Consider the following 27037-nt stretch of genomic DNA (forward strand, 5'->3'; position numbering starts at 1 on the left):
TTTTTCTGTATCAGTATTTGGCAGTTTTTAATTTCCTAATATAATTGTACTAAAGTCATTAAAGTTTTGTACTGTATACTGTAATGTTTTCTATATACTGAGGACCAATATATAACTTGCTTGGGGGTACTGTAAATCAAGAATTTAGGTTTTAAATATTTGACACTATGCCAGTTCAAAAGTTAGTAAACTTAATGTAAACAGTAACTAAAGTTGCAGCCCCTTTTAAGAATGACTACCTACTTTAAAGTAGGAATTCTGAACATTTTAATTTGTTAAATATGAATTGTCTATAAACATTGCGGAAACAGCTCCTTCACAAAAATTACACATCGTTCTTGAATTTTTCAAACAGGGACGGTGAACAGCTGGGGTAAGAGGAGGAAGAGCTCTGATTTAAGTTAGAGAGGTGGCACAGGCGTCGTGCGACCTCATCACAGGCCTCTGGGAAATCTACTGCTGCCCAGTTTCGCAGGCAAAGCCCTGTAGGGGAGGAGAAAATAATTCCTGTACCCTGTGAGTTCTCAGCCAAGACCCCTGTCGTAAAAGACAATTAACAAGTATACATGTGAGATAACCAGGGGAAAATGAGCAGCTCTCTGAGATAGCTTAGAATGCAGGTTTGCATGTCATCTTCATCTGAATACAGGAAGAAAATGAGGGTGGGGAGGCCATTTATGGGGAGGTTACCCATGAAACCATAGTAAAGAAGGGGCGTGTTATGCTGATTTCAGTTGGTGCCTTCTCCATTGAGTAAGATTCTCTTGTGACTTGAAGTCATCCTTCTCCTTCTGGTACAGAGAGGAGGATACTCCTACAAAAGATTTCTTTTACAAATGTAAATTTCCCAAACAGAGGGGAACTTCTCTGTTTTCAGAGCCTCTCCTGTGTTTGCTCTTTCTGAATTATCTTGAAATAACCCCCTTATGCCAAAGAGGCATATTTGGGATAGCATATTCTCTCCTTCAATCCCCAGATGTCATCTGTCACAGATGATAAGTCTATGAATATTGGTCTCTTTCACGCCTAGGCAAGGCATCTAAGATTATTACAAAGTTGAGAACAAGGTAAATCAGAAAATCTTTGAGACAGACTCTTTTAGTCACCTAGACCCCTCACAACTTTAAATTTGAATTCCTAGAAGTTGATCCCATAGAGAGAGTAATGAACAGAGAGACTGGGCCTCTAAATTGTGTTAACTGTTGAACAAAATTCAGCTGAATAAATTTGCAGATCTAATTGGCTTCATTCAATGATTCAGGAATTGTGTAGCATTCTCTCTAGCAGATACAAGGGCTGTACAACATGAAAGTCTTTTATAGGCAAAGGGGGGCTAAACAAGGAAGTTGTGCCCTGACTGGTGTGGCTCAGTGGATTGAGTGTCAGACTGTAAACCAAAGGGCCTCCGGTTCGATTCCCAGTCTGGGCACGTGCTTGGGTTGTGGGCCAGGTCCCCAGTAGGGGGTGCTTGAGGCAACCACACATTGATGTTTCTCTTCTTCCCTTTCTTCCTCCCTTCCTGTCTCTAAAAATAAATAAAATCTTTTAAAAAAATAAACAAGGAAGTTATCAAAGACCAAATAGTTTCAAGCAAGGTCACCTTCCTTTAGGGGAAGGCAGGGGTGTATCTGGCAGATTACCTCACTAGTGTTGATCAGCTAATTTCAGATTGACTGGTTATAGGTTACATGCCTGGGAGAGGCTGAAGCTGCAGTTAGGCATTAAGTCTTTGTTTGCTGACTTGGGGCTTAACACAAGTGACTCCATTGTTGGCCTGTTTCTTTTTTTTTTTTTTTTTTAAACAACTGAAAGAAGAATTTTGTTCAGCATAGTGCGTATTAATTTATATTTTTTGCAACCTTATCTAAAGTTAGATCTGAAATTTTGAATTTTATTTGTTACATGTATATTAATTTAACTGTATAAAACATTCACAGCAAGGAGAGCCAGACTTGTTTTTCAGGCTGCATATATTTATAGTAAAATTCCAGAAAAGGATGAACTGCAGAAATTTGAATATAAGTTGGTAATTTGGAGTTTCAGATTCATACTCACAGAGATGATATTCTAAATGTTGGTTTGGTTTCCAAACTAGCTCACAACTTCTTGGAAAAAAAAGAAAAATCTGTAGTTGATTTAAATACCCAAGTCCTAGTAACGGAAGAAGAAAATTGACGGACTAGGTGGAAGCTCTCAGGTATAGGCAGCTGGCTCGCAGAGGTTCAGGTAGGGACCCAAAGTGATCGTGGCAGGAAATGATTCAGTGTTGTGAGTTGCTGTCTACTGCAGGTGGCGTACTTTGGCAGTATGGAAAGACATTCAGAATGCCAAACTGAGTGTTCATCCGGGTAGACTGCCCTTAAGTCAGGGACTGCCTGCTTCATATACATGTCCCTCTTTCATGTACTTGATTGCTTATTTTATGGACCTAGTAATTTGTTGTGTAATCTGTGAACATGGTATGCATTTTATGAGCCTAGTCTCTCTGTTTCCTTGTTCCTCATCTTCTAAAATGTTTCAGAACAAACCAAAAGTGAGATAAATATTGTTAGCAAATACTTAGTCTTGATTTCGTTGGTTTTTAAACTTCATTGGATCATAGCATGTTTTGTATCATGTAAAGTTCAGTTTGTATTTTAGACTTCTGTGATTGAGGGCAGTAAGATTTGTATTTTAGAAATCTTTGTCTTATTTATAGTTGGTACTGTTTGTGTGTGTGCGCACATGTACCTTGAAGGAGGTGTGACTTGAAATAGGTTTGACTTCTGAGAATTCGTTATAATTTAATTTAGCAGAGTAAGATGAGACTTTTACTCTGTTAAATTAACTTATTTGAAGAAATATAGAGGTGGACAAAAGTAAGTTTACATCTGTGAATGCTTGAGTTTATTTTGCATGACACTTTATTAATTTGTTTATTTTCTTGTCCTAACACCTGTAAACCTCCTTTTGCCCACCCCTGTACTGAGTCAGTTGGAAGGGAACTTGTTCTGAAATGGAAGTGAGTGGAAAGGACCCCAGCTTGTGTGCCGCCTGTGGGAGCACGTATGTCCTCGCACTCACTCGGAGAGTGGAGGAGGGCTGTAGCGGGCGGCCGGCCCTTGTTCCAGCACTTTGTTCCAGCGCGCACACGCAGCCCTCAAGTGACCTGGCTCTCCATGCGGTACGTTTGCAGGACAGAGCATACATTCTCCCTCTGTAGATAGTGCCTGGCTTTTCCTTTTAAGTTATAAGCTTGATCCCCGCTCCCCACCACATGCACGCATTTTAACGTTTCTGAATTCAGGATGTTTTCTGAAACATTAAAATTTCTGGGCCTCTCTCTTATAATTGACGTTTTAAAAAAAAGTTGCCACCAACCACCAAGCAGGGTTTAAAATACGGAGATAGTTACCATTGCCTGAGTTTCTGTGAACTTGTCCTCTTGTGGAAGATTTCTGATATCTGATTTGATGTCTTGGTTCATTTATTTGCATTGGTGATTTCTGTGGCTGAGCTTTAGCTTAAATGTGATTCCTGATTGTAGTTTTAAATGACTTCATAAAGATTATATGATGGGGTGGCATTGAAGTGAAGTGATTTTTTTTGTACTATTGGCTGTCATGACATTAATGACATGACATGACAGTAAAAAAATTAATGCAGTAGAAAGTGTCACATCCCTTCCAGGGGTCCCTAACTTCTGGGCGGAGGACCAGTACCAGTCCTGGCCTGTTAGGAACTGGGCCACACAGCAGGAGGTGAGCTGGAATTATCCTGAAACTGCAACCCTCTTTTTTTGAAAAATTGTTTTCTGTGAAACCAGTCTTTGGTGCCAAAAAAGTTGGGAACCGCTGCCTTATGCTGTATGATGAAAATTTCAAAGCAGATGATGTCCCAGAAGAGGTTGGCAAAACAAAAGCAAAAGCAAAAATATTCTAAAACCCACATGGATTTCTACAGAAAAATAGTTACTTTCTATTAAAAGTGAACTTGTGATGAAAATTTTGAAGTATATGAGGCATGAGAATTAGCAGATGTGATTAGAATTAGCACCCCAAGAACTTGAATACCATAGATAATGTTTATTTTCAAATCATTAAAACCATAAAAGGGTGAATAAGAAAAATTAGTAGAAAATAAGTTTGTGTTCACTTTATAAGGGCAATGGATCAGAAATGGCCATAACAAGAAACTTTACCATAGTTAGTCTTCTCCAGTTACCAGAATTACACACCTATGGCACTGAAACCAACTTCACTGTCCTTCTCTTAATACAGCTACTCAAAAACACCTATTTGCATTTAAATATCATAAAGAAAAACAGTACTTTGTACAAAATATGGACTTGGAATTCAGCTTGCTGGGTTCAGCTCTCTGTTCTTTCACTTCATGGCTGTGTAACCTTGGTCTTGGTTCCCTCTCCTGTAATCTTAGGACTAGAAGCGGCACCTGTCTTCATGAAGCTGTTGTGAGACTCAAATGAGAAATCATGCATAATGTTCTGTAGGTAGGGAAAGCAAAGTAATAAAACCTGGTATAACCATTAAAAAACATTACCTTTGACTTTGAAAGGTAAACATGTAGGTGCCATGCTCAACATGCTAACAAATCTATTTTTTTAATATTTTGTTTTAAAAGCTCATAGTATAATTCCAAATTAGATGTCTAAAAGTTTTACATGGCCATAATAGCTCCTGTAAAATATGGAGAAATAGAAAACTACCATGTGATGTGACAATTTAAAGCTGCAATATAATGGAAAAATATTTCCCTACTTTTTATAAGTAACAAGTGAACAAGTAACCTACCTACACAGCTGAAATCTGAAGTCTAAATTTGATGATAGGCAGATTGCTTAATCTTTATAGAAGCATAGATCCTTTTATATTCTGTATAGAAATAGAAATACAGTGGGGGGAAAAAAGCCAACTATACATAGATAAATGTTTATATTGAGGTGCAGTTTTTCCTGTGGCTTATAAAAGAAGGTGCATAGGATAGAAATTGAAATTGAGATACATAGAACAGAAATTGAAATTGAAAGACATAGTTCAATGAGAAGGAAGTTCTGATAGATCTCTAAAACAAAGTAGGTTTCAGATTTCATTTTAGATTGCATTAATAATATTTGAGAAGGAAGATTTCTTTTTTATTTACTTGTCTCATCATTTCATAGATCTATATAAGCCTTCACTTTTTTATGCTTGTGTCACTTTGAATAACTTTTTTATTCCAACATTCTAAGTAAGCTTTTTTTGATTTCAAGAAATCAGAAGAGCCCTGGCTGCTGTGGCTCAGTGGATTGAGTGCCAGCCCGCGAACCAAAGGGTCGCCAGTTCGATTCTCAGTGTAGGGCACACTCCGGGGTTGCGGGCCAGGTCCCTGGCAGGGGGCGTGCACGATGCAACCACACATTGATGATTCTCTCCCTTACTCCCTTCCTTCTTTCTATAAATCAAGTAATCAATCAAGCTTTTTAAGAAAGAAAAGAAATCAAACAGAGACCTTAAAGAGACTTTTGGAGCACAAGAAATCAAGTGAACCAGCCTCCCTGTCCTCGAAGGAAAAAGGGTATTTCCCTCTGGTCACAGTTCTTATTTTGGTTAAGATGTGATAGTGACTAACTCATTTTAAAGGAATTCTAATACAGATAATAAGAAAATGCGTTTTTTTAAATTGATCGCATTTTTATGGTTTCTGTATGTCAGCAACCTAGGAAAGCCCATACCTATGAACAGTTTTGCTCTTCCACAAAGTATTTCATACATAATAAAAGATAAATACGTCTTTTCAGACATTTAATCTAGACCGTGAAAGGATTAATAACATTTGGAAAGAAACGGAGGTTGTGTTTAGAAATGACAACAAGGCAGGTACAGTTTGGGGCAAGGGAGAATGACGGAAGACAGTTGAAGGTGAAAAGGTAAATTGGGGCTTTATAATGAAGGCTTTTAATAAGTTACTTGGAACTTGGAAGATTAATCTTGAATTCATATGCAGAAATGTTTGTAAGGGAAAGAGTTTCTTTACAGACCAGTTTCACAAATAGCACGGTACTTTACATGGAAAGTGGCTACATGATGTGCTGGGAGGAGAAAGCAGTTACCAAGCGTTCCAAGGGGACACTTGGGTTCAGGGGTTGCTGGAATTGGGGATGAGGAGGAGTCACCTGTGATTTGAGGGTTAGCAGTGGAGTGACTCACTTTGCGGTGAAGAGAATGTACGAGAGCCCCTAGCTGCTCCAAACAACATGCCAGGAAGTTGAGCTTTGCAGGTGTGAAAATTACGTAGTACGAGCTTTGCAGGTGTGAAAATGATGCAATATGAGTTTTTTTAAGTATTTTTCTCAAAGAGAGGAGTAGCTATTTTGCAGAGGGTCATTAAATATTTTGTTGAGTTCAAGAAAGATTTTGGAGAGGATCATTAAAGAAATGGCTTGTGAATATGTTTTCAATGGCCACTGGTTACTTGGTAACTTTTTAAATGCCTTTGCTCCCCCTCTACCCGTCACCTTGGGTCTGATCGCTGAAAACGTGGCCCTGACCTTGTGTCAGAGTGAGCCTTGAGAAGGACCTTCCACCTGCGGAGTGGTCTGGTGCCGGGGTGGGCTCTGCCTCCTGGGGAGTTGTGTTTAACTCAACATTTTAGCACTGTGTTAAGGTAGCATGCGATTAAAAGTTAAGGGAAAATATTCTAGATAGTCTTACTCCTTTGCCATCTAAATATTTATAGTATTTATGGCTTACCTTGATTTTCCATTTTCCGCTAAACTGATTTTGAGATCTCCAGGGCTCTTGATCCCCACCCCCACCCCCCGCACCTCCTAGGTTATAGTTACTTTTATCTTAATCCCTTTGAACTGTACTCTTTAGCGTTCACCTCAATTCCTAGGCCTTTCCTTGTGATGCTTTTTTTTTAGTATGAGAGACCTATTTATAACTGAGAAAAATCTTCGACACCCAGTTCTTGGTTTTTAAATCCCATTGTCTGGTAGAAAGAGCCAGGGCTCCGAGGAGAAGTGGCTGATTCTAGGGCTCCAGCAGAGAAAATGAAGAGCAGCCTGGAGATGTATTGTCTGAGAGCAAGGAGGTGCTCAAATCCAAAAAGATGAGGTCATGTCAAGGCATGCAGAAGTCAGCCCGAAGAGTTCCCAGTGAACAATTTGAGCAACAAAATTAATATAGCATCGTACTAGATTACAACCCAATGTATAAAGTAAATATATGAGTGCATCAGACAATCAGTAAATCATACAGAAGAGTAAAAGTTTAAGCTGGATATTTAATGCTAAGAGGCAAACCATTTATTTCTCCAATTTTAAAAAATATTAACGTTCCCATCTGTTGTGATGTAACAGAATTTGCTTCCAAAATTTTCTCATGTGCTTTCTGATTTTAAATCCAGAAAGCCATATGTGCTTTCTGAATTTAAATACCCCAAGGACACACTAAAACATATAGTATGTGGTGGGTGTATAATTTGAAATACATAATCTTAGTTTATTATCAACATTAATTACAATAGTGGATGAAAGGGATTTAGAGGGGTGAGGGCTATCCTTATATGCCTCAAAAACAAGACTATAATTTTCTCTTCCCCAGGTTTGAGAGGGAAAATGTGAGTTAATTTTATTAGATTTTATTGTGAAATTTTCTTAGTGAGGGCTCCTATTATGAAGTCTTACTCTCTAACCTCAGACATTTTATGTTTGTTATATATAGAGTACAGGTGAGTGCATATAAATGTATAGTTTATTATTCACTAATATTAAACTCAGTTGGACTCTGTGTTTTATCCTTTATTGAGACATAAATCACTTAAAAAGATGTACACTATCTTTCGTTTAGTGCTGTTTCGTATTTTTAAGGTTTTCACTTTGCCTGTCAAAGAACTTGATTTGTCTCTGCATTTGTTTTGATTCATTTAAAACCTATATCTTAGTGTTAAATTTGTTATGTCTGGTATTTTATAGTTTTGTTACTGTTATGAATGGCATTTGTTTTTACCATTCGAATTTCAAACTGCTTTAGCTTTAGTTTTTCCAGGCATCTCTTGATTAGCTGAAATTCATGCTTATATAAATCTTTTGAGAACAGCTCATGGGAAATAGTACTCTAGATTTCTTGCATGTTTAATTGCTTGTCTGTGAGATTTTTTTGTTTGTTTGTTTTGAGTAACAGTTGACTGGGTATAAAACCTTTGAGTTACACTTTTTTTTTTCACTTGAAGCTATTACAATCATTCTTCTGTTCTTTTACTGTAAAATACTACTGTGGAGAAGTCTAGACCAATGATATGTCTTCTCTTAAGAATTGACAGCTTTTTTGCCCAAGTGCCCCCAAAACTCTATTTTTTATGACCATTATCTACTAGGATATATTTTAAATACTGTTGATTTTTCATGGTTAGTTTTTTCTAGGACTCATTGGGCTCTTTAAATACATAGATCTAGATCTGTTTTTGTTTCTATAGCATTTTATTGAATTTTATTTTTGATTATAGATATCAAGTTGGAACTCAGTTTCTGGTCTTCCATAGATGACCTTTTTTCTTTAATTCTTAATAATTTCTTCATTTTCAATTTATTTTTCTTGATTTTGACACCCCAGTGTTCCCAACTGTAATTTCAGGAATGTCTGTTCTTTCTTGTGCTTCTTTAGATTCACCTTTATTTTGTAAATTTTTTTTCCTCCTCTCTTTTTAATCTTCACTCCTGAGGTCTTATTTCTTTGCATGTGCTCTAGGACAGTTGCTTCCCTATATTTTTTTTTCTTTTAATTCATGGCAAATAAGTTAATTTGTTGTGGCTGGAGAGTGGATATATGTTGTTATACCATTCAACATACATAGGGAACATTTATATTATAGCTAGTAAATTTGGTGGTGTTCCTTCTCTTTGTACTTATAAACTCATCTTACTTTGATCTTGCCCAGCCTTCTCTGGATTGATAAAGTTGCTTTCTCTTTTCTCTAAATTAACTGAGAACTTTTACAATGCATCCTTTCACTCCTCTGTTGGTTACTTTACATTACTATACATCTTTAAACACATATTTCTATTTTATTCTGTTCAGTTAGAGGTTTTCCTTGTGCCCTCCTTCCTAATATATTATTCGCGTTCATTTCCCTCTCTCCCAGTGCCCTGATCCTCTGTCTCCAACTCTTGGATATTATGAAGTAATTTGACTTGATAATGGTACATTATAAAGTTTACACTGGCAGTATATTGCTTTTGTTTCAAAACTTATAGTTATGTTACAGTCTCAATCACAGTGTTATCTATTTAGATTTAAATTTTACTTACATATGTATTATTGCCCACTGCTGTTTTTTGTACTCTTCATTTACCTCTTTCTATATATTGAGATTTTTATTTTAATTTTCTTCTTTAGAAGCATTTCCATGAATAATTTCCTTAGGAAGCCTCTCATGTCATGGATGGTATATTTAATGAGCTGTTGGATACTCAGATGTTTTTGTCTGTTTTCATAGTGAATATTATCTTGGCTGAATATAGGATATTTTTATTTCAGGTTTTGTTTTGTTTTTCCACTTTAAGTCTGTAAAACTGTTGTAGTCTCTAACTTCCAGTATTATAGATGAGAAGTCTGGCTGTGTCTCATGTTTTTAAATTTTAAGTTATCTGTTCTTTCCATTGGGAAGCCTATAGGTTGAATTTTTTTTTTTTTTTTTTTTAAAGATTAGACATTCTGTTTTTCCCAGGGTACATCTATTTCAGTGTTTGGCCACCCTACTCCCATCTCTCATTAATCCTGCTTGAGACTTCATGAGCCCTGTCAGTCTGAAATTCAAGAGCTTTAGTCAGTTCAGGGATGATTTTTCTAGTATTCCTTTGATTATTATTTCCCTATTCCCAAGTGTATGTGTGTGTTTCCCATAATTTCAGTATTAGAGCTCTTGGATTTGTCGTCTGTGTTTTATGATTTTGAGGGGTGTTTTTTGTTTTGGGAGGGGTTTTTTGCAATTACTTACATGACATTTGTTCCGGATTACTAATACAGTTTTCTGCAACGACCTTTCTTTTTACCTTTCTCTGAAATATTAAATTTAAACTGATGTGTTTTGGTTCTAGGAACTTTTACTTATAAAGCCATCCCTCCCTCCCCCTCATTGTTACATTATTATATATAGTAGATGTCATTTTAATTTTTCAGCTTGATTCACCTTCATTCACATTGCTTTGTGTACCTAGCTTATGACCTTTCTCTGTTATATAATGTTAGCAATTGTAGACTCTCCAAACATGCATGTAGATCATACTGTTATTTCTTTCTCAAATAGAGATAGAATGCAAGATAATTTCTTGTGAGCCCAGTGGTCATTCTCTTGGCCCATATTCGGGCTTGCTTTTTTTCTGAAGGTGTGAGAAAAGACGTTTCCTGGTTCTGGGACACAGGGAGAGTTCTGTCCTTGGCCCAACTCAGAAGCTTCTTTCTGGGGCTTTCAGAGTCGAAGTGGCCTCTCCCTTGTCCCGGTGGGATTCCCTCGGGCCCTGCTCACTCCATGGGCAGTTTAAGGACTGGGAGACTTGGAGCAGGCCCACTGAAAAGAAAGAAACCTCTTTCCAGACCAGCCTGTTTTTCTTCTTACAACAACTTGGAAAAATAAAACATATTTCACACTTGCACTTTTCTTGATTTTCATGTGATTTTATTATGTAGGGTTTCAGATGAGTCTAGATGTAGAGTCTCCAGGATCCAGCAATTGGTCAGAGTTAGTTTAGTAATTTAGTAGCAGGGTAAAAGGCATCAAGAAAGACCTCTTGGTTGTTAATGTTAATGACTGTGAATATCAGAGCCACTGTCTCAGTTTCTTGCTTTTTCCAGATAGAGTTGGGTTTCACATCTTGCATTATTATTTCAGCAGTGGACAGTTTACATCTCTTTCCTGTGCATACGTACTTTTAATATTTTATCCGTACATAGTAATCAACCTATAACAATTTGTTGGCGAACTTGGCATGTATTCAGAGTTCTCTGGTTGGCTGGCTGATGTGAACCTCTTGGATAAAGAAGTTAATACACTAAAAAAGTAGGTCTGATCTCAGCTGAGTCACCAGACTGCACATGAAGTGCCCAAGTCACTGAAGCAGCCACCCCCTGGCATTTGGGCATTTTCTGTGTCCCTTGGCTGCTCATGTATTGTGTTGTGTTTTCTCAAGTCCCCTGAGACCTTTTGCTTTGTTAGCTGCTCAAACAGTATTTATTTAGCAGAGGTTGCAAAGTATTGGCTGCATCTGGCTCACAGACATTTTTTTGTTTGACTTACACAGTATCACAATGTTTTTTGAGTCAGTATTTTAAAAATGAGAAATTTCACCTAAAAACCTAACTGTAGCTTGCTCCTCCTTTAAATATGTGTAAATATGCCCCTCTACTACAGCTGTGTGGACAGTTTGCCACGCTTACCTCAAACCAAGGCCAGGCTCAGTTAACGCTCATTGTTACAGCAGTCCTGTTCCTACGAAGCAACTTTTCAAAGATGAGCTACTCCTTGGATATTTTCTGGCAATCCCTGTTTGGGCATTTGAGTTTGTGACCCTTGTACAGTATTAGTATCACCCAGCCTGCTAATTTCCTGACAGATAGGTGGCAGCAGAAGGGAAAGACCGTTGCACTTTAGCCTCAGTCAGCAAAAGCATGAACATACTCATTGTAATACTCCTTCTCAAATTTATTCTAGCAAAACGATAGGACCCTGGTTCACAAATCTGATGACAGTTCTAACATAACATGATATGTGTTGCGGCATGCTAGGGAGTGATCTGAGTTGACATTTTTCAGTTTGCTTCAGTGATGCTGTGTAGGTAAGTTATTTTTTACATTCAGCTAGCAGAACCTTTAAAGCATTTTCACATTCATTAGCTCTTTTATTTTTAACCATCAATATGAAAGACCATGTGAGCTATAGTTATTATGACCTGCCAATTTATTTGAAGAAAATGAGGCTCAAAGAGGTTTGTGCCAAGTTCTGCCTTTCCTGTGCTTCATTATCTCATTATGTCTTCACCATCTTGAGAGACAGGTGGAGCCTGCAGGTTTCATTTGTTTAGGTTGGAGAAAGCCAACTCAGAGGAAGAGTTCTTTCTTGCCAATAATCACATAGCTACTAGTCTTTAGAACAGACCTACTCCTTGCCAGGTACAGTGCTAGATATGTAACAGGTATTATCTTACTTCATTCTTACCCCCGCCATATGAGGTAGGTACTGTTATCCCCATTATATTTTTGAATAATCCGAACAGTTGAAATTTGGGCCTAGAACTGTCTATAACACTTTTTCTCTCTTTTCTTTCTTCCTTCCTCTCCCTCCCTCTTTCTTTCTTCCTTTCTTTTCTTTTTCTTTTTTTTGGGGGGGGTGGGCAGGGCTACCTCCTTTATTATCCAGATTGCTTGGTTCCTTTTCTGTTGCCATGTGGGCCTACATTCAGCTTTCTTTTTCTTTGGACTGCTGTTTTTCTCTGCAGTGATTCAAAACAAAAATGAACCTGAAACTGAAGTTGAGTTCAAAGTATATTTTATTCTCTTTTTGAATATATTTAGCAATTTCATTTTTTTTCTTTTTAATGTGAACAACTCATTTAAGAAAATACTTGTTTAGGTTTTAGCAAGTCAGTGTATGTAATTGGTTTTAAATTTTGGTTTATTGTTGATCTGTGACAAAGAGGGGATATAGGAAAGTTAATTTTATTTGCAGATTAATTTGGTAATGTAATAATTTCATAGGTGCTTTGTAGGACTTTTTGTAGCTTGTTGTTAGGTACCTAATTTTATAAAATTCTTAATTCTGGGCTAGCTTCTTTAGGTAAGTTAAGAACAAAAAGACCCAAGAAAGCTAAATGTGTAAGTGTTGAATTAATGTTTCTTTTGTGTATTTTACCTTTAGTTGGGTTCCATTTTATTTTACATAACATTTTGTTGGAGATGGTGCCAAATGGCAATTTTCGAAATAGTCACAAGAGTATACATTTTTCTTCGAAGTTGTCAGAAGAGTCACAAGTTCTGTCTCCTGAGGAATTGGTCTTAATTTTAAATTGTTTCTAACAATGCAGATGGAAAGTGGCTGTGTGTCTTGTCGATGCTCAGTGACATTTAGACTAAAAGTGTAGGTGCAGTGATTGTCAGTGGTGTCTAGGCAAAGGGCGCTAGTAATTCCTACCAAAACCAGAGTAAGTTTCTTAAAAAGTTATAAAAGCTGACACTAAGAACTTTGAGTTTTAGACAGTTTAATAAAAGTTTTTATTGATATATTTGTCTTACAGTAAAACTGGTAATTTCCCTTTGTTAAAATGTCATTTCTAATTCTCTTGAGTATATTTGAGTACAGTAACAGCTCATGGATCTATAATCTAGAATATATTATTGTTAACTCCTTTTAAATTCATTAGAGATAACTTTATATCTGAAAGTATTAATAAACCTTGCGAGCCTCAATTTTTCATACTTTGAGTAATTGCTTCTTACTAATGTTGTGAATTTTTTTAATTCTTGATTTTTCTAGGGATTATTTCTCATTTCAGCTGCTTTTGTTTTCTACTGCTATCATTGAGGGTTCAAGAACAAAAAATAAGTCTTCAGGTAAAATGCCTGATCCACAGTAGTGCCTGGCATTGTATTTTGCTGAAAAGATCATATACCTGTTTGGATGCTTGATCTGAAAATAGAGTTGTGATGATTATGAAATTTTCGCATGGAGTTTTCTTGGCTGCCTCTAACAAATTTGGTTTTATTGTTTTTCTTTTTTTTTTTTTTCCCCAAAAGGATTTTGGCTGTCTGCTTTTTTTCATGTGTCTCGATCTGCAATAACTTGATGGATATGTGCTTGTACTTGCTAAATATGTTCATTTTGCATACTTGGCTGCTTGAATTTTAAGTAATTTCTTTGGGCAATGCAAATTAAGAGCTTGAGGCTACAAGTGAAATATCAATTTACAAAAGTTTTTAATTAGTTTATAAATGTATGTTCTTTATATTTTAGGGTTTCATATTTTACTGCAATTAAACAAAATTTAAAATTTAGCTCCTCAGTTGCACCAGCTCCTTTGGGGCCATATGTGGCTTGTAGCTGCCATTTTGGACAGCGCAGATGAGAGGCTGTTTCTGCCGTCAGAGAAGGTTCTGCTGGGCAGGGCTGTTCTGTCCAGCGTAAGGAAGTTAGCAGTGATGGGTAAGCTCACTTCTGATACCTGTTCGTATAACAGTTTAATAACTCCAGGCAGAAGATGAAGCATATGGCTAGTCTTGAGCTATTTCCTCTAAGTGTGGTAGTCATCCCCATTTTGAGTATTTCAAACTTTAAGTTCCCTAAAACAGTTCATTTGCCTCAATATTTGTTATTTCACAGTGAAATCCCATAATAGTAAAAAAGCCAAGTACTTAGTCTAAATTTGAATTCTGACCCCAGGACTTACTAATTCAGTAACTTCTGGTTAAGATACTTAACTTCTTTGAGCCTCAATTTGCTTATCTGTGAAACAGGAGGAATATTAGTTACCTCATAAATTTTAAAAATTTAGAAGACTTAAATATATCTAGAAGCACATAACAAAGCAGACATGTATAGTACTTACAAATACAGAAAGAAGCCAGAACATTTACACCCCTTAGAGGGTGTCATTGATTGGAGCTGTTCCTGGCCTGTCAATGGTAACAGCTTTCCAGAAGCAGCTCGGTCAGGAGTGACTGGTAGGAGTTTCTGGTGGCCACGGGATATTTATGGCATTAGGTAAAGTTGAAAGAACTACAATACCAGAATGAGGAGAAAAAGAAATAGAAAAATGATCAGTTTCGTTTTTGGAGAAGTCCATAAGGCATTTTCTGATAATTATGATGGTAAAAACTAATATTTCATATAGTGTTTTTGTAACAAAGATTTCCATGTAACTCTTTAAAATTTCATTCCCATAATGTTTGAGTACCTTTTTATATACTTATATTAAAGAAGAAGAAAAGGAAACTCAAGGTTGACCAACATTTTGAGGTCATCTAGCTAACCAATATTGAAACTCACACTACATTTTCAATTTTAAATCCTATGTTCTGCCTACTCAGTATGCTGTCCCCTTGACAGTAGTTGTGTTTCGCAGGCAGGTTTATATTTTAGGATCGCTAGGGAGCCCAGGTATATGTAATTTTTTTCCCTACACTGAGACAGAATGCACCGAGTGATTCGGGTGCCCACCTCTGGTTTGAAAATCATTGCTCTCTGCCAGGTTTCATTTTTCTTTTCCTGTTTGAGTACATTGAAATTAAGGCATAGGCCATATGAATAAGACAAAGAATGAGGCTGATAAGTGATACACTGATTTAACTTTTATTGTTTCAGATATTTAGGTAGATCCTCATCAGCACTTTTGAAAAAGCAGCACAGTTTAGTTTCCGGTTCACATTCTTGAGTGTCTCTCCATTTGATCAGTGCTGGTGGCCAGGGGAAGTCCAGACTGGCCAACTATGGAAGTTGAATCTGTTAGTGTTCCCCTTTCTGCTTCCCTAATACCAATTTTGGCTAGTTCGTAGTCTACTCTCATTGTATCCAAGTCCTAAACGTTGGCTGTATCATCTATAGACAACATCTTCATGTATATTTTTAATTGATTGGCTAAAGATTTTTAATAATCCTTCCTCAACTGTCTTGAAGATGCTCCAGTGTCCTGGATTTAGTGGTATTTCCAGGCCATAATTTAACTCTGAATGTATCACATTACTAAGCTCAAAACTGAATGAAAAGACAGTGTCATGATGGGGCAGGAACGGTGAATACTCTAGCAAACCCCCAGGTAGGCAACCATGAATCACACTGTGCAGGGAATTTTAAAGGTGGAAAATATTTTAAAAAATGCAAAGACAGATTCTGTTGGAAGTAAGACTTTCAAATTTGGATGTTAAGCATTTGCTGTTTGGGGCAGTATCTGAGGTTTTGCAGTGAGAGTGACATACCTTTTAACTCAGAGTTGCTTATCGAAATGCAGTTGAGCAGGGATGATATGTTACCATGGATTTGTAAATTTCTGAACAAAGTGCACTTTACTAGAAACTATTTACAGTGAATATTGGGCTACTTCTGTGTTGAAATTAATGTGTTTGGGATGTTCTTGTGTATAGGCGTAACTTTCTTAACACAGAAAATACATTTTTGATTACTTTCCATTACTAAGACTTAGGGAGCTTATGATTAAAATGGCTGACTTTAATATGGCATTCTAGATTAAACTAAAAAGTTTTTGTAAACTTAGTACCTACAAAGCATAACATTATATATATATATTTTTCAAAGTATACTGTTAAAATAGATATTGCTGTTAATTATATGCAAATTGGATTTATGTTTATTGTACTGTAAATAAATTTTCTTATAAACAGGATAAAACCAAGGCCTTTTAAGATATTAAAGTTTTACCAACTCAAAGATTTTTTTAAAAGCTATTGCAATAAATAAATGAGACTTGATAGTTACGGGTCAACTTAAAAGCATTGTAGGACAGTTAATCTTCTGTGAACAATGCGTTCAGAAGCCTGTACGTCGTGGATTTCTACCTATTTTCATTTGGTGTTAAGAATCTGTAATATAGACTTATATGGCAAAAGTGGTAATACTTTTCTTTTTTAAAAGCTGGTCCATCTCATTTTCCTAATTTATGATATTTGAGATTTTGTGGTTCATTTAGACTTAAATCTAGATGCATTTAATGTATTCCAAACATAGAAAATGTGATACCCTTCTATCCATTCTAAGACATGCTTCTTTTTCATACTTTCAAAAATGAGATGTGTCTTAAAATTGATTTGTATCATAATTTAATGGAGGCCTTTTTTTTTCCTTACTTGGTGGTATATAAAACTAATGGATAATCATTGAATGTCTTAGGCTTGATTAAAAAATAATGGCTTTTTTTGAAGTTTATGGTACTATATATATATATATATATATATATATATATATATATATATATTTGCAGTAAAAATATCTCAATGGTGAGAATATATTATTTGGCATTGCAGACTTGTAATGTTTCCTCTTGATCATTTTCCTTTAGTCCTCATTATTATCCTAGTGTCAAATCCAAAACAACTTTATAATAAGTTTGATGTACTTTATTCACCGGAAATGAATCTAGCGATCGGGGGTGTACGTTGCCTACCAAGCACTTCCTGAGGGATTTTGGGCGAGTGCGAGTTTTGTAGAGAGTTGAAAGGCACCACAGGAAGGGCCCTGCTTGGCTGGGAGGTGGGCGCGCAGGTGCCACGTGGCAGGGTCAGGTGAGAGGGCGAGAGCTGGGCGGGAGGCCTGTGGTGGCGGTGGGTCTCCTTGACTGCGAGCTGTTCCCCGCACCTGCAGGCTGCCTTCCTTCGGGTTAGGTTTGTGGCGGGGGCAGGGCCGCTGGGTGGCCTCCGGTTTGTGGGTCCCCATATACCAATTACCTTTATCACTAGTTAGGTGATTTACATTAAACTGGCTCCCTGTCTGTGGAAAACTGTCCAAAAGAAAAAATGGAGATGAAGAATAGGCAAGACTTGGGGTTGGGGCGAGGTTGGGGTCAGGGTAGCGGGTTGGACCTCCAGGGTTCAGAAAAAATGGGAGGGCAGTGTTAATAAGCAGCGTTTTCCATGTACCCAACTTTACTTGTCCTGAAATCTTATTCTGGTCAAGTCTCTGGCTGTGACATGCTAGCTTGCGGACTACTTAGTCGTTAGCCAGAATCACCTCAGCCGTATTCCCTCAATTCCAAAAGCACAATTCCTTCTTGCTGAGGCCTCTCCTCTCCTGTGGAAGCTGCCCCGTTAGCGCCTCCTGCCTCACCGGTCAATCATCTGCCGGCACCTTCTCGCTCGTGGACGAGTGGAGTCTCTGTTTCCTCTTAATGTGCTGTCTCAAAATGCATAACTAACGGGGAATCCTTATACAATGTATGTTTCTGCAAGGAGCTATTACAGTTAGTGCACAATTAAAGTTGTTGGTTTTTATAGTACAAGTACTTAACTTCGGGAAACTTCCTGCCTTACTCTGTCCTTCAGCATTTAGGGGGCGATGGGTGTGGCCTTTCCCATAAGCTCAGTTTTTGTTCCTCAGAACAGTAACTCATTCATTTATGGTGTGACTTCCCAGCGCATGTCCCCGCTTTAGCTTTCCGTCAGCTTCCTGAGAATGCGCACTCCTCAGCTTTCCATACTCTTCAGAGATGGCATGTTTGACTTACTCTTCATTTAAAAAAAGTCAACACAGCATATCCGGCTAATGTACTCTATTTTAGGCAAGGCACTTTAAAAAATTAAAATGCAACATTAATAAAATATAATTAAATTAAAATTTCAATGTAAAGCCTAAATCGAGAGAACATTTTTGTTTTTAAAGGAGTTGTTGCTTTATAAAGAGGTTGACCATTCAGACGCTGTGTAGCGTACTCGGCCAGGGCCCTCTGGAGGCCGTCCGGACTGCTGCCCGGAGCGGGTCGGCGTCGGCAAAGGAATTAAGAGGGTCGTTGCGTCTGATGTCTGGAGTCCTCGTGTTTCTCACGTCCCTTTCGGAATCTACACAAAAGCTTTGATCTGTCTTGGCATTTTCTTGAGTCAAGCAAATTTTTAAAAATGTCTTATATTCAGGGTGATTTCTCTAATTTACCTAATTTGTTATTTTAGAATTTTAAAAATGATAAAAGTATTTTTATGTCTTTTCAGCTACATTGCATTCTAAACTTCTTCAAACTATCGTGAGCATCCATTAATATTGATTAGCAGGAGAAGGAAAATGAGTTCCAAATGACAGATAACTGACTTACTAATAAAGTTTTATAGCAAACCCCTTTGCAAGTTGGCGGATTCTGTTCTTTTCTTGCTTTCACTGTGTACCTCAGTGAAATGCAAATGCAAATGAGAGACACTGTCTATAAGTAAAGGTAAATGGTCACTGATTCGTGAACAGTAGTTCAAGTGCAGGTGCTGAGTTTTATATATTTCTGACAAAATATGCCAGTCACCACCCTGTGAATTAGCACTCGCATAGTGGTTCTTTCCATTTTTGTTGTCCTCAATTCGTTTTCTCTCTCCTCAGAGGACGTCCTGAGTAAAGACGCCGGGGAATGTGCAATCTGCCTGGAAGACTTGCAGCAGGGAGACACCATAGCACGGCTGCCCTGTCTGTGTATCTATCACAAAGGGTGAGTGAGTTCAGCTTCCCGCTCACCAAGGGGATGTCAGAGTAGAGGAGCTCCCTCAAGGGATCAGGCATTGTAGTTAGGGCTGAAAACGTTTCTTCTTCATCGAAAATCCCTCCTCCCGTTTCTTAAAAAATAATGCCCATTTTTTCTTGTTAGAACGAAGATTTAAGCCCATATTGTTTGCAGCCAAGAATCTATCGTTTGTTCAGCATTTACTGTGACCCAGGTATCATCGTTCATAGCTTCTTACGTAGGTTATCTCATGTAAGCCTTTTAACAGTCTCATTTCACAACAGGAAGTGAGCAGAGACCCCGGTAAAGCAGTCTCTCCAAGGTCGCCTCGCTAGCAAACGGGAGGGCTCAGCTTCCCGCCATGTCTGTCTGACTCCAGAGCCCACCTGGTTTCTCATAAAGTGTTCTTGGTCTCAGAGCAGCACAGAAAAAATTTAACCAGAAAAACTTTTCAGTTAATCACAAAAAGAATAGAAAAATAATTTTCAACCCAGTAAAATAAATAAGGTGGAACTTGATTTAAGCAGGGGGAGGGGGAAGAATAGAGAAAACAGTAAAGAGTAAAAACAATAGTAAATAGTAAAAAATAGAGAAAAGTAAATCCAATATCAGTGGTTATAATAAATCTAAATAGAACATACTCACCAGTTGAAATCAGATTGAAAGATTGGGATATGCTGTTGATAAGCAACATACTTAAAGATATAGAAAAATATGAAAAAGGGATAGAAAACTATCCAGACAAGTTTTGACTAAAAGAAGACTAAGTTAAATTAGTATCAGACAATACAAACTTTGTAGCAAAAAGTATTATTAGTATGGTATGATGATAAAATTATATAAAATTCCAATTTTTGTGTACCTAAGAACATTGTCTCAAAGTAAAATATTCATAGAACTCTCAGAAAAAACTACAAATTTGTCATGATAGTGGGAAATTTCAACAATTCTCTTTCAGTCCAGCAGACACACAAAAGGTGTCAAGACCTAGAAAAATTCAGTAAACAAGTTTGATCTAACGGATGAGTGGGTGTGTGTGTCTCCACCCAACAACTAGAGAGTACCTTTTCTTTTCAAGCATATGGTGAAGTCTTACAAAAATGGATTGTGTACCAGGCCATAAAGGAAGTCTGAGCAAACAGTAGAGAATTGTTAATCACATAGAAAGATGTTCCCTGACTACCGTTACCTAGCAATAATAAAAGATAATCTTCACGCATACTTTTAAGTAATGTGGACCAAAGGAGAAAACATAACGGAACTTAGAAAATAATTGGAACTTAATAATAATGAAAACCTTTTTGACATTTTCCAGAGTGATCCTGGGAAGATTTGTGTTAGAGTGGAAAGAAAGACTGTCAATCAGTAAGCCATGTCCTTACTTTAAAATTAGAAAAATCACAGAATAAACAAACAATGAAAACGGAAGGAAAAAAATAAAGACCAGAAAAGAAAATAATGAAATAAAAAAGTTATATACTTGAACAGAGACTAACAATGTCAAAAGTTGATTCTTTGAAAAGACTAATGAAAGAGAAGAACCTTCGGCAGGATCGTCCCCAGAAGGAAAAAATAAACAGTATAGGGCCAAAAAGGGACACGTTGCTTCAGACATGGCAGAAATTAAAATTGATTGGAAATTTCTGTGAAAATTTTTATATTCCTTAAAAATTTAAACAAAATGGGCAATTTCCTTAAAAATATATTATCAGAAATGATTCAGAAAGAAATGTAAAACCCGAATCAGGTAATAACTATTACAAATAGTTAAGAAGACTAACCCTGAAACAGTAAATTTTTTTAAAACCCAGAAACCTGAAAACGGGCCTAGAAAGTTTAACCCCAGGTTCTGCCCGACATCCACAGAGCACCAGGTTAATAGTTAAAAACTGCCCCCAAAGTAGGGAGAGATGGAAGGTTCTCCCACTTACTTTATGAGATTAATATAAGCATGCCAAAATCAGACAAGGTAAGGATAGGAAATGAGGAGACAGTTTCACATATGAACACAAATGCAAAAATCCAAAAACCAAATTCATCCATATATTTCTAACATAATGCCTCATAATCAAGTTAGATTTATGGTAGGAATGCAAAGACACTATAAGATTAGAAAATTTATACGTGATTCACATTAACAGAGGAGAAGGACCATATTAACTCAATAAATGTGAGAAAAATTTCAGTAAAATTCTATGCTTACAGTATTAATGATTTCAAAACAAATGCAAAGAATAAATATTAGAGAAATTATTAAAATGAGTAAGAATTTAGGTGGATTGCCAGAAATGAGCTCAACCTAAGAAAATCAGCTACATTCATATCCCAATAAGAAAAAAGAAAAATGTAACATTTTTTAAAGAATAAAAACATTAACCCTGGCTGGTGTGGCTCAGTAGATTGAGCGCCAGCCTGCAAACCAAAGGGTTGCCGGTTCAATTCCCAGTCAGGGCACATGCCTGGGTTGTGGGCCAGCTCCTCACTAGGGGGCACATGAAAGACAACCACACATTGATGTTTCTCTCCCTTTCTCCTTCCCTTCACCTCTTTCTAAAAAATAAATAAAAATATATTTTTTTAAAGAATGGAAACATTAACAGCAACAGAAACTGTAACAGCAGTAAGGTATATTAAGAATAAATCCTCCAAAAGATATTCAAGATTTTAAAACTTTATCAAAAGATATTGTAGAAGATCTAAAATAAGTGTGGAAGTACACCATATTGTGGATGGGAAGACTTGGCATCGTAAAGATATCAGTTCATCCCAAATTAATCTCTATAGTTAATACCATCCCAGCGCGACAGCTGTGCAAGCTGACAGCCACCATGGGCTTGGACAAGTTATGGAAACTGAATATACAGCCTTAAAATAAAATGTGGACCTAAATAGCCAGAAGCACTCCCTTCGTAAGATTTGTAACAAAAATTAACATGAATGGGGTTAATAGTTCTGACAGAGTGGTGGAGAGACTATCAGCGCTAGCAAAACAGCAGAATTCATACAGCATCAAAGTTGGCCTGCAAAGGCTTTGCTGCCTAATGATGTCTAAAGAAAATATCAAACTCCCTCAGCCACCTGCAGGACAGTGTTACAGCAATTAATCAGAAAGAAAAACTACAGGCCCTTTCCCTCCCCCACTTCAATTTAAGCAGGCTTCCTTTTCCACAGTAGTAACTTTTCTAAATATATCTTAAAGACCTCAGAGTACTGGAAAGAAAGCTGTCATTCAAAGGCAAGTGATCTTAAGATACTGTAAATCATGCTAATGTTTTGTCCATTTGAAATATATAAGTTGTACTACAAATAAAAGAAACTATCCCAATCAAATCTAGTTTTATCATGTCGCTTGACCAGTTGATTCTGAAGTGCATGTATGATCAAAGAGTAAAGGACCAAGAGCAGTCCATGAAGAAGAAAACCACGCCAGGGGGCCTTGGTGTCTGCAAACTCATTACAAGTCAATTAAAATAGAGTGAAAGGACATTGGTGGGCCAGTGGGACAGAGTCAAACCCACGAACACTCAGGCACCTGTGAGGCAGCGCAGCATGGGAGTCGGGACCCCCATGATTGAAATCCCAGGACTCCGCGAATTCACTGTGGTCTTGGTCAAGTTACTTAGTTTTTCTCTCCCTTAGTCTGTAAAATGGGGCAATAATACCAACTTTAGAGAGTTACTAAGAGGTCTTAAATGAGTTCAGTTTTAGAAAGTACTGGCACATGATAGATGCTATGTGTTTGTTAAGTAAATGACTAAATGAAAAAATTGATTTGCCAGAGGTGTCAGTACAGTGCAGTAGGGAAAGAATGAGCTATTCAGTGAATGGTACTGGGATTGATTGGTTATTGGTAAGGAAAAACGGTTGACCCCAAATGGCCAGGAAACACACAAATATAAGTCGGTGTACTTGTCAGGTAGCCCTGTAACAGCTGTATTCTGTATCCCTCCTACAACTCAGTAATTCCCCTCCTCAGTGTGTGCCCTGGGGAATTGTTGATTGCATGCTTCAAGGACAGAGCTACTACTCAGTGTGCAGGCCTGGGGTGAGATACGGAGCTTGCGCCAGAACATAAATCAATATAATGCTGTCCTCATTGAGAAAGTCCTACAACGATTTTTTAAAAAGTTAATTAAAACCTTGTGTTTAGTGGAATCAGTATGTATTTTGGCTCAAGCCCCTTGTCTCACTGAGACCCGGTTAACAGACAGCGCTTGGATTAGCACTGTGTCTGTCGACAGCACTTAGGACAACACTGCAGTAAGAGACCCATATAAGAACGGTCATAGCGTCATGTCCGTCAGTAAGAGAATGGGTACATAAATTGCAGCTTGCTTCTGTAATGGAGTAAATGTACACAGTGAAAATGTAAAAACCTGAGCCTTACTTATTAACAACTGCAAATCTCAAACAAATTGATTTTTTAAAGTAGTTAGAAGAAACATCTTTATGGTTGCATTTATATAAAAATAAAAACATGGAAACAGTACTATTAGTGTGTTGTTTTGAAATATGCACATACAGAGAGTAAGAAAATGCATAAGAATGAAAAGCACCAAATTCAGGGTAATGATTTCCTGCTGGTGTTAGGAGAAGCAAATATGATATTTAAATAATGTGGGTCAATAGTAATTTATGTGAGGAGAACCTGGGGTTTTAAGTAATTACTCTCTCAAGGTGAGGCAAAATTACACAGTTGTAAAATAAGAAGTACACATTTTAGATCCTACAGGTGCCATTCCGCTGCCTCGCGAACTGTTAGGCTAGCAGGAGCGCAGGGTTCTGCTCTCAGCATTCAGGAGGTGCTCTGATAGACCAGGGAGCCTGGGGGACCAAGGGAGCGGGACGGAGAGCAGGCTGAGAACAGTGCCGCGGCCCAGTCGGGCATGTGTACGTAGACAGCAAAAGCCTTAACAGCAACAGGAGTTGTTCTAGATATTTGAAAGAATACCGTGTAGCTGGGATACTTTGCTTTTTTTTCTTTTAATTTCTTACATCATTTTTACCTACCATACCATACTGCTAGGACACCAGACTGGTAATTATTAATTTTGCCCTTCAGCATGTTAGCCATCCTGTTTGATGGCATGTGCAAACTTGACGTGTGTCAACAATGAGAATCTCAAACAGTTTGAATCCTGCTTGGGCAACTTCTAGCTGTTGGGCAAGGTACCGTTTTCAAGGCCTTGCGTTTGTCATTTGCCACAGTAAAATGGAGCTTTCTGCAGTGGGGGAAGTGTTCTGTGTCTACTGGCCAGAACTTGAAATGTGGCCAATGTGACTGAGGAAATGCATTGTTCTTTCATTTGACCTTAATGAATTTTGATTTAAACCTTCACAATAATCCACACTGAACAGTGCAGATCTACACGAGGATAATTATGTGCACCCTAATATTTAACTTCCAGTAAAATCATAATGTACTTCATAAATGCAAATAGATGATGATTTACTTAATTTGTGTATGTGTCTGTATTGCAGGATGGAATAGAATTAAAATAAGAGTTTAATACATACAAATGTGGTCTTTTAAAATGTGATGCAGTATTGTCAAGAATTAAAATTTAAAAGCCGTTTTTTATTACATTGATAGGTGATGTAAACAAGCTGATAATTGCATAAATAAATATTTTGAAGAGAGATACAGCTTTCCAGATTTGTCGTTTAATTTCGAATATTGGTAAAATGGTAGTTCTTTAGATTCTCTTTTTATGATTGTCGTTAAAACATTAAAGTACTTCATAGCATAATTTTGCAAAGATTATTTCCTTAACTGCTTAGAATAATCAAAATGTCATAAGCACATCATTATCTTTTACTTCTATGTGTATGTCAAATATCACTTAAAATAATTTTTCTTTTGCAAAGATATGTTAAAATCAAGAAGTAAGTATTTTTATTATGGCTGTCATGATAGAAATAATTAAACATAAATGTTTCACTTTTCTGGTTTTTTTCTTTTCTAGCTGCATAGATGAATGGTTTGAAGTAAATAGGTCTTGCCCTGAGCACCCTTCAGATTAAGCATCAGTTTCCTGTTTTATAGGTAATTCTCCTTTTTCCTGTTTAAATTGTTATCTGAATTATACATTCTCAGTCACCGTTTTCTTTCATTCATTCCTTCCTTCATTCCTTCCTGTGTGTGTGTGTGTGTGTGTGTGTGTGTGTGTGTGTGTGTGTGTTTGTTTCAGACATTGAGTTAGGCTACTGTCTAGAAAACTCATGTTAAAAGATATATAAAAAAACAACTTTCTTCATTAGTTTCTACATTCTTGTTTCTTTAATATACATTGGCATATTTAATTTTTTGTTTAATACTTCCTAAAAAAATATGGAGTACATAATCATGACACCACTTTACCAGTGAGAAACCTGAGGGTCAGAGTAGTTAAATTCCATGACTTTAAGGAGCAAGTTGCACCAACAACCCAAGGTCATGCAGCAAACAAATAAAATCAAATTCCTTACTCTTATCCATAACTTCCCAGGTATATTCTTAAGTAATGCAATATAATATAATTCTGATCATAGTAGTATTTATATTGCATATGCCAGCCATTGTTCATTTTGCAAATGCAAAAGCTATTTGCATTTATTAATCATCTTATTAATTACTCATCTAATTGTTTTAACAACTCTTTGAACTCAGTACTCTTACTAGTCCCATTGTGCAGAGGAAGAAATTAAGGTATAGAGAGGTTAAGAAACTTAACTTGTCAGGGCCACATAGCTAGTTGCTTGGTAGAGCTGGAATTTGAACCCAGGCATCCTGGTTCCAAAGATTGACTTCTTAGCTATTTTGCTATTATTCAATAGGAGCATTTTCTTCAAAAAGTTGTATTATGTATTCAGTCATTCAATTTTATCTTACACCTTTGTATCCTCAGCATATAATATAGTACCTTCCTATATAGTAGGCAAAAAAAAAAAATTCAATTTTAAACCAAAAACAGAATTTGTTTTGCTCTCCTGATTTATTCATGGTTCTGCATTATCTGAAAGTGTTTAGTGAATTGAGTGATAACCTCACTTGATAATTCTTGACTAGTGCCTTTTTCCATTTTCCAGGAGATGAACTTACTAGCATTGTTTAGCTTTGAAAAAAATAATTAATTGCTATGTTATATATAGGAAACGCTTTTTATGAGATGACATACAGAAATGAAATAAACCATTCAGCTTTTATATCAAGGCAGAACATTTTAGCCATTCGTGAAATTGTTTCAGAAGGAGTTAGAGCTCCTATATTCAGAGACTCAAGACAGTGATAGGCAACAGTCTTTGCTGAATGGCTCAGACTGAGGGCAGGGAGCTAGAATAGATACTATCCTGAGGTCTAGTCCTGTGTTTCTTCCATTTTCTTTTATATTCTGGGTCTTGAGGTAATAAACACATTCAAGGAATTCTTTTGCTCTTTATGAGAACAATTTAGTAGAAGCAGATTAGAATATTGACAAAGGAGACTCGACGTATCGGCATACTCTGGAGACATTGCCGGTTTTGTTCCAGAGCACCATAGTAAAGCGAATATGACAGTAAAGTGGGTCGTGCAAATTATTTGGTTTCCCAGTGCATATACAAGTTAAATTTACACTGTGCTGTAGCCCGTTGTGTGCAGTAGCATATGTGTAAAAAATATAACATCATCCTTAATTTTTAATAAATAACTATCATCTGAGCCTTCAGCGAGGGCTTTTTGTAGGCAGAGGGTCTTGCTTGGATGTTGACGGCTGCTGACTGACCAGGGTGGTGGTTTTTGAAGGCTGGGGTGGCTGTGGCAATGTTTTAAAACAAGACAATAGTGAAGTTTGCGGCCTCAACTGACTCTTCCTTTTGTGAGTGATTTCTCTGCAGTATGCAGTGCTTTTTGAT

General features: G+C 37.0%; 2 protein-coding genes across 2 annotated transcripts in view; both read left to right on the plus strand.

Annotated features, from left to right (window-relative positions):
- The window catches only part of ZNRF2 (zinc and ring finger 2), a 72777-nt gene that overhangs the window by 40874 nt on the left and 4866 nt on the right, over positions 1 to 27037 (plus strand). The window contains exons 3-4 of the mRNA XM_054571317.1: positions 19048 to 19153; positions 25132 to 25211. Of these exons, the coding sequence (XP_054427292.1) occupies positions 19048 to 19153; positions 25132 to 25189 (164 nt within the window). The 3' untranslated portion in view covers positions 25190 to 25211. The remainder of the gene's footprint in view (positions 1 to 19047; positions 19154 to 25131; positions 25212 to 27037) is intronic.
- Positions 22022 to 23083, plus strand: LOC129068833 (ubiquitin-conjugating enzyme E2 variant 1-like; the record flags this gene model as incomplete). The annotated part of the gene is given in 2 exon segments (XM_054571256.1): positions 22022 to 22064; positions 22067 to 23083. Coding segments are annotated over 2 exon segments (246 nt in total), but the record flags the coding sequence as incomplete, so codon positions are not given.

Source organism: Pteronotus mesoamericanus, unplaced genomic scaffold, assembly GCF_021234165.1.
Source record: "Pteronotus mesoamericanus isolate MK-2021 breed Mesoamerican mustached bat unplaced genomic scaffold, CSHL_Meso_final contig_220, whole genome shotgun sequence".
Lineage (NCBI taxonomy): Eukaryota > Metazoa > Chordata > Mammalia > Chiroptera > Mormoopidae > Pteronotus > Pteronotus mesoamericanus.